General features: G+C 48.5%; 1 protein-coding gene across 1 annotated transcript; it reads right to left on the bottom strand.

The window, feature by feature from the left end:
* Positions 1-215: 215 nt before the first annotated feature.
* On the bottom strand, positions 216-6,985 carry LOC129402261 (zinc finger protein 420-like). The gene is made up of 2 exons (XM_055128116.1): positions 6,940-6,985; positions 216-3,279 (listed from the first exon to the last, which is right to left on the bottom strand). The coding sequence occupies exon 2, from the start codon at positions 2,656-2,658 to the stop codon at positions 1,132-1,134; it is 1,527 nt and encodes a 508-aa protein (XP_054984091.1). The 5' UTR covers positions 2,659-3,279; positions 6,940-6,985; the 3' UTR covers positions 216-1,131.
* Positions 6,986-8,396: the final 1,411 nt, after the last annotated feature.

The raw sequence follows: 8,396 nt of genomic DNA, 5'->3' as shown, positions 1-8,396 counted from the left end.
CATTGCTAGGTGTGATGCAAAAAGGAAAAAAAAAAGATTTCTGCTTAATTTGGGGGCTGGAGCAACAGCACAGTGGGTAGGGCGTTTGCCTTGCACTCGGCCGACCTGGGTTTGATTCCCAGCATCCCATATGGTCCCCTGAGCACTGCCAGGGGGGATTCCTGAGTGCAGAGCCAGGAGTAACCCAGGTGTGACCCAAAAAGAAAAAAAAAGAATTAAAAGTATTCGCTGTAGCACCATGGTTGATCTCTGCCATAAACCCACAACCCGAGGCCTCAGCCAAGCAGGAGCCAGAGCAAAGAATGAGGTGCGCCTTGACATCCCCGAGCGAGGGACGGTTTTATTACCTGGTTATTAGTTCTTATGCAGTCACCTTCCTCCTGGCTTCCATCGCCAAGACCCCTTATTTACAAGTTAACATACATGTGAAGTTCACAAGGGCACAGCTGGGGCCCAGGTGATAATAGGCAAGCATCTGTCTCTTATAGATCTGACGTCACAGGAAGCCTGTCACATGCTACCAGGATGATTTCCTTCTTGGATGCACTCTTGTAGCACCCCTAAACTCCTTGTCTAAAGGACAATTTTACAGAGGAGGCCTGTTCTGACACTGCCTGTCACATGCTACAGGGGTTATTTCCATCCTGGCTGCACTTTTTTTGTTGTTGTTGCTTTTTGCTTTTTGGGTCACATCCAGCAATGCACAGGGGTTACTCCTGGCTCTGCACTCAGGAATCACCCCTGGTGGTGCTCAGGGGACCATATGGGATGCTGGGAATCGAACCTGGGTCGGCCGCATGCAAGGCAAACGCTCTACCCGCTGTGCTATAGCTCCAGCCCCTAAAGGATATTCTTTCTGCTTTCTTTTTTTTTTGCTTTTTGGGTCACACTCGGCGATGCACAGGGGTTACTCCTGGCTCTGCACTCAGGAATTACCCCTAGCGTTGCTCAGGGGACCATATGGGATGCTGGGAATCAAACCCGGGTTGGCTGTGTGCAAGGCAAACACCCTACCCGCTGTGCTATCGCTCCAGCCCTGGCTGCACTTTTGTAGCCCCCCTACCCCTTCTTCTCCAGACATTTTTTGCCAAGGGGGCCTTTTCTGAACTTGGGAGTTATTCATGGACCGATTCATCCAGTATGAATTTTATGATATTTCTTAAGACTTGCGGGGAAAAAGAAGGCCTTCCCACACTCTTTACACACATAAGATTTCACTCCTATGTGCACTTTCATATGCTGAGTAAGGCCTGAGCGCATAGTGAAGGCCTTCCCACATGTCTGACACTGATGAGGTTTCTCTCCACTGTGAATTTTGCTGTGTTTGTTCAGGTTCCGAATTTCAGAGAAGGCTTTCCCGCATTCCTTACAGACATAAGGTTTCTCTCCAGTGTGAATTTTCCTATGACTATGAAGGCTTGAGGAATGACAATATGCCTTCCCACATTCCTCACATACAAAAGCTTTCTCTCCAGTATGAAGTCTCCTTCGTTGATGAAGCCTGGAGTTGGTAATAAAGGCCTTCCCACAATCTTTACATACATACGGTTTCTCTCTAGTGTGGATTCTCCTGTGTACCGTAAATATTGAGAATTTCCTAAAGACCTTCCCACACTCTTGACATATATACAGATTTTCTCCAGTATGAGTTTTTATATGCATAGTCAGGGTGGTGGATCGAGTGAAGGCCTTTCCACATTCCTTACATTGGTGAGGTTTCTCTACAATATGAGTTTGCATGTGCAGATTAAGGCCTGCAAATGTAGCGAAGTCCTTCCCACATGTCTGACATTGATGGTTCTCTCCACCATGCATTTTCCTGTGCTTAATCAGGTACTGATATTGAGAGAAGGCCTCCCCACATTCCTTACAAACATAAGGTTTCTCTCCAGTATGAATTTTCCTATGAATACGAAGGCTTGAAGAATAACAATAAACCTTCCCACATTCCTCACACACAAAAGGTTTGTCTCCTATATGGAAACTCCTATGCTGAAGAAGACTGTGATGGCTGATGAAGGCCTCCCCACATTCCTTACATATATATGGTTTCTTGCCAGTGTGAATTCGCCTGTGTATGGTAAGTCTTGAGGATCTAGTGAAGGCCTTCCCACACTCCTGACACTTAAAAGGCTTCTCTCCAGTATGAGTTTTCATATGCACAGTCAGGTCTGAGGATCGAGTGAAGGCCTTTCCACATGCTTCACATTTATGAGGTCTCTCTCCACTATGAATTTTCCTGTGTGCAGAGAGATCTGCAAATAGAGCGAAGGCCTTCCCGCATACCTTACATATATGAGGTTTATGACTCTCCCTGTGTCTAAGAAGGCGTGAGGGGTAGCTGAAAGTTTTCCCGCAGACCTCACATATATATGGCTTCTCTCCAGCATGAGTTTTCCCGTGACTCAAAAGGTTTGAGTAATGAGCAAAGGCCTTCCCACATTTCTTACATATATACGATTTCTCTGCATTGTGCGTTTTCTTGTGCATAGAACAGCTTGAATAATAGGCAAAGACCTTCCCACAGTCCTTACATGAATAAGATTTGTCTCCTGTGTGAATTTTCCTATGCGCAGAAAGGCTTGAGAAGTGAAGGAAGGCCTTTCCACAGTCAGTGCATAAATAAGGTTTCTCTTCACTATGAATGTTCCTGTGCATACGGAGGCTTGAGGTTGGGTCAAGCAAGGCCTTCCCATACTCTTTACATACGTATGGTTTCTCCACAGTATGAACTCTCCTCTGTATTATAAGTGGTGTGGAATGATGGAAGGCCCGCCTGCACTCTTTCCAAGTACCCGGCTTCTCTCCTGTGTGGACATTCACAGGGCCAAGCCGGTGTGATGTCTGACTCAAGGTTTATCTTTGCTGTTGACATTCCTGGGATTTCTGTGCACTGTGGGTTTCTATGGGAACATCACAGTGCCGAGAACATGGAAAGGCTCCCCCACACTCCTCACACTTGGACGGGTTCTGTTCATGGCAACTGTGCTTTGGGGCCTTTTGGCATGAGGGACTCAGTGTAAACCGTGCTCCTCTTTCACAGTCTTGGAGCTGTCGCACTGGGGGGTTTTGTGTCCGTGGGTTGTGTGGAACATATGCTGAGACGCTTTTCCCAGGGCAGGGCTTCTTTGGAGCTAGGAAGCTCTTTCCATTCTGATCACCCTCAGAAGACATCCTCACTGTCTTGGCATCCCCATGGAGCTGAGGGCAGGATTGTTCACTTGAGACTTTGTCACACTGTGCTGGGTTGGAGACATCCCGCCGGGGCTGGCTGCTTCCCTGTGGAATGGCAGAGAACGATTGCAATTACTGCTCTTGTCCTTAAAGAGTCTCCATGTCTAAAGAAATCAAGCCCTGCGGGGTGGTTTCTAACATTTCTACCATGCAAATGCAATTACCGATTGGTGGATGGCTTTCCCCGGGGACGACCTAATGTATCTGCAAGATGAGTGCACAAAATTGAAGGATGAGGGTCATTAAGCTGTGTAAAGCTTTTTTTAATTCAGTGAACAAATAGATTAAATGGAACAGGAGAGAACACACCAGGCTAGAGCGGATGCCGGCCAGCTGGAAGCCCAAGGGCCTTCTCTGGTACCCACTGTCCACTGATCCCCTGAGCACAGAGCAGGGAGCAGCCCATGAGCACTGTCAGGTGTGATCCAAACCCCACCCCATCTGCTCCCCGAGTAGTGAGATAGACCCAGGAAGAGAAGCTCAGAGGACTGAGCACCTGCTTTAAGGTGGGGTACGCGGCATGGCTCCACCAGAGACACAGGGACAGAGGGGGAGTGCCCCTGACCAGCTCCAAGTTTGCAGCAAAAGGGCAACACCAATAAAAAATGGGGGGGTAGGATACCCACAAACCCCAAAACAGAACTTAAAAAAATGTTCATGTATCAAGACAAATACTGGAGTGAGACTTTTTTGGGGAGGGGGAAGGATGTTGGCTAAATCATGTGCATGTATGTGTCTGACCCAATGCACCACAGCTCCAGGGCTTTAATTTTTTTTTATTTTTATTTATTTATTTATTTATTTATTTTGTTTTTGGGTCACACCTGCCGATGCACAGGGGTTACTCCTGGCTCTGCACTCAGGAATTACTCCTGGCGGTGCTCAGGGGACCATATGGGATGCTGGGATTTGAACCCGGGTCGGCCGTGTGCAAGGCAAATGCCCTACCCGCTGTGCTATCGCTCCAGCCCCTAATTTTTTTTTAAAGTGGCTCTTTCTTTTTTGTTTTGTTTTTGTTTTGGGGCCACACATGGCAATACTCAGGAGATACTATGGGGTGCCCGGGATCAAACCTGGGTCAGCCATGAGCAAAGCAAACGCTCTACCACAGACACTATCACTTCAGATCTTTCTTATTTTTATTTATTTATTTATTTATTTATTTATTTATTTATTTATTTTTAATTTTTTTTTTGGGTCACACCCGGCGATGCACAGGGGTTAACTCCTGGCTCATGCATTCAGGAATTACTCCTGGCGGTGCTCAGGGAACTATATGGGATGCTGGGAATTGAACCCGGGTCGGCCATGTGCAAGGTAAACGCCCTACCCGCTGTGCTATCGCTCCAGCCCCTAGACCTTTATTTATTATTATTTTTTTACTTTATTTATTATTAAAAAATTTTAATTTTCGTTTTTGGGCCACTCCTGGAAATGCTCAAGGGACCCAATGGGATGCCAGTAATTGAACCCAGGTCAGCTTTGTGCAATACAAAGGCCCTCCAGGCTGTACTATTTACTGCAAGGGCGCTAGTAAGACATTTACCACAGTACAGTTGGTCCCTGGAAACCCCTTTCCTGCCAACTACGCACCTCAACAGCAGGGGGCGCTCCTGGCCAGGGAGAGATGGACAGTGGGGGTGGTGCCTGGAAACTTGAGGGGCGAAACAAATTCTTTTCTGGGAAAAAAAAATCACAGAGGGCTAGAAGGGAGAGTACAGTTGATACGGTGCTTTTCTTTCAAACTGCTACACTAGGTTCAACTTGCGACAGCATATAAGGTCCCCCGAAGGACTGCCAGAAAGGATACCTGAGCTCAGACTCAAGAGTCTGCCCTGAGCACTAAGGTTGTTTCCCCAAAACTACAATTTTAAAAATAATAAAAAAAAGTTATTTCCTGTGCAAAGGAGCTGGATTGCCGGTATCCATACGGTTTCTAGAGCACCGCCAGGAGTGAATCCTGAATGCAGAAGCGGGAGGAGTAACCATGAACATTTGGCAGGTGTGCTCCCTGCAAAAAATAAACCTAAAAATTAATTTAAATAAATCAGTAAAGGAGGGCAGCCATAGACTGCATTATGGGAGGGCTTAGGGCACACCATGGAGGTGCCCTGGCTACTTCCTGCTAAGATTGCACACGGGGTTACAGGATCCCCTGTGGCCCAACATAGCCCTGATGCATGCCCACCCTAACCCCTAGAGTGCTCTCTTATAGCTCCGCATCTCCCAGAAATTCCAGAACCTAGTGGTTGCACAGGGAACAGGTGAAAATCAAAAGGCTCAGCCAAATATTTTTGATTCCCAAGCACGTGAAGAATGTACCCCCACTGTCCCCCACAGGGCAGGAGGATAGTCTATTGGGAGCGCATTTGCCATACTTGCACACGGTTGACCCAGATTGAACTCTGGTATCCCTTAGGATTCCCTGAGCACCGCTAGGAGATTCCGGAGTGCAGAGCCAGGAATGACCCTTGCAAGACCCTTGCAGAGCCAGGAAAGACCCTTGCAAGAAGAGATCATTGCAAGATGTGGGGAGAGCGAGGCAGAGGGAGGAAAGGGGAGGAGGGGGAGGAAGAGAGAGAGTGAAAGAGAGAAGAGGGAGGGAAGAAGGGAGAGGGAGGGAGGAAGGGAGGACCTCAAGAGAGAACATGGACTTCTCCAAAGGCGAAGACGCCCCTACACACATCCCAGCATTAGATATGAAAGTCCATATCTCAACAGGGGGGACGCGGGCGCCACATGTGCTCGGCCACGTGGGCACAAGCAACACAGGGGCTGGAGCAGCATATGCACCCTGCCCACCTTTCATACATGTCTAAGGCCTCCCCACACTCCTGACACGGGGTGGGTGTGGGGGTGGGGGGGAAGGACAGACAGACAGATAAAAGGGCCGATGGACGCCCCCAGGGCCCTTTGATGAGGGAAACCCTTTAGCCCTGACCCTATAATCAGCCTCAGGAACTAAAGGCGGCCAGCAACGGGCCGGCCTGGGGACATTCCCGGGACGATTCTCTCATCCCCACCCGTGACCGCCCCGGGGGCTCCGAGTGTCCCTGCAGCGCAGCTCACACTGCGGTGACCGCACCCCACGCGGCCCCTCAGATCTGCCTGTGCGCTGGGGGCGCGCGCCTGGCGGTCGGGGACCCTGTGGGCGCGGGGGATGGAGCCGCGCCGGCGTGTGCAAGGCCAGCGCCAGCCCCGCGGGACTAGCGCCCCCGCTTAGGCGTCCCTTGAAACAAATTCTCTTTAATTAAAATCTCCCTTGTGGGGCTGGGGCAATAGCACAGCGGGGAGGGCGTTTGCCTTGCACGCGGTCCAGCGGGGTTCGAATCCCAGCATCCCATATGGTCCCCTGAGCACCGCCAGGAGTGATTCCTGAGTGCAGAGCCAGGAGTAACCCCTGAGCAACGCCGGGTGTGGCCTAAAAAGCAAAAAAAAAAAAAAAAAAAAAAAAAAAAAACCAAACAACTCCCTTGTTTCCTAAAATAACCAATTAATAAATAAAATAAACTTTTCCTCAGGAGCACTCGGTGCGTCCTCGGTGAGGGACCGCCACCGGCCACCTTCTCAGAGCGATCCCGTCGATCACAAGGCGGAGACCGTGGAGGTTCAGGGGGCGCAGGGCGACCACTCGGTGGTCGGCGAGGGAACCGGCCCTCCAGGACGCCCCTATTCCACACGGGCACTTCCTCACAAGCCCCTCACCTTTCGCAGCAGTGGCGAACTATAGGCACTTCCGCACGGACTGCCAACATCACAAAGAAAAAGGAACCGGCTTCCGTGATGTCACCTGAACTTCCGGTCGGATCCTTAAAGGGCCAGGCTCCAAATATTACTGTCTAGGAATTTTCCGACTCAAGAAGGTTAATTATTTTCCGATTGCGGGAGGAGGATCAGGTAACGGGGACATCTGGAGGTTGCAAGTTCTGGATAGATGAAGAGTGAGGGACAGAACAGATGGCATACGAAACAAAAACTCTTCCTATTTACTGAGGGGATAAAAATCACAAAGATGGGGCTGAAGCAATAGCATAGCAGGTAAGGCATTTGCCTTGCACGTGGCCCACCCAGGTTCGATTCCCAGCATCCCATATAGTCCTGCCAGGAGTAATTCCTGAGTGCATGAGCCAGGAGTAACCCCTGTGCATTGCTGGGTGTGACCCAAAAAGAAAAAAAAAATCACAAAGATTCCTTTGCAAACACCTGCTAGGACATGCCCCAGCCCTGAACCACCAACTCCTTCCCCTCCAAAATTGTTTAGAAATCACAAGGCGTTGATATTCAGATATTCATGATGTTTTGGTTTTTTTTTTGGGGGGGGTGTAGTGCTGAGGACTTATTCTTGACTCTGTGCTCAGCAATCACTTTGGACTGGGCTCAGGGAACCCTCTGGCGTGGATGGAGCCTGGGTCAGCTATTCGAGCTGGACTATTTCTCTGAGCCCCGTGATTGTTTACATCACACTGAATTTCCAGTTGCTGGAGCAGTTTCAATTGTTCATGTTCTCACAGTTACAGGGTGCGGTAGAAACTAAATGAATCACATGGACCAGAATGAGGCTCAGGGATTGGTGATGAGTGGGGAAGTATTGTACATATAAGCCAATATTCCTCTGTGTGTATGTATCTCTGTGTGTTCACAGCCATTGGTGATCCCAAGCTACTTATCTTTGTACTCTGTAACTCTTCAAACAGTGCTCAAGATCAACAGTATAGTGAATTTGGCCACAATTTAACATGGATCAGCCACAAGAACAGTATGTCCCTTCACCGCTATGCAGCTGAGTAGTCTTTCATCGTTTCATAGTAGAAGGATTATCCAGCTAGAATTAAATTCTTCAATATTTGAACCAGTGGGGAAGAACAATTGTTCAGCAGGTGTGCAGGACAAAGTTTCTTTTTCAGAAATGCTGAGCAATCGTTGGCTATGATGATTTGATGTGTGTTATAGTAAGAACATGAAGTTTAGTTAGTTAGGAAATTTACTTTTTTAGTTAGAGGAGTTATCCCATAAGTATATGGAATTTCCTGTAACTGCACCACTACGGTGCAGCCAGTCACGGAGTGCAAATAGGAACAATGGGTTGGGATCCCCAAAAGTGAAGTGGTTAAAGATCAAGAGTTGATTGCCATGGTAATCTCTTTTTCTCATTTCTATAATTA

This window comes from Sorex araneus, chromosome 2 (genome assembly GCF_027595985.1).
Source record: "Sorex araneus isolate mSorAra2 chromosome 2, mSorAra2.pri, whole genome shotgun sequence".
In the NCBI taxonomy this organism is placed as follows: Eukaryota; Metazoa; Chordata; class Mammalia; order Eulipotyphla; family Soricidae; genus Sorex; species Sorex araneus.
Note: the sequence above shows the minus strand (reverse complement) of the source record. Positions and strands in the feature narration are given on the sequence as shown.

Excerpts from the sequence above, each read along its gene's own strand:
- LOC129402261 (XM_055128116.1), bottom strand. The coding sequence starts at position 2,658 with ATGCACAGGAACATTCATAGTGAAGAGAAACCTTATTTATGCACTGAC.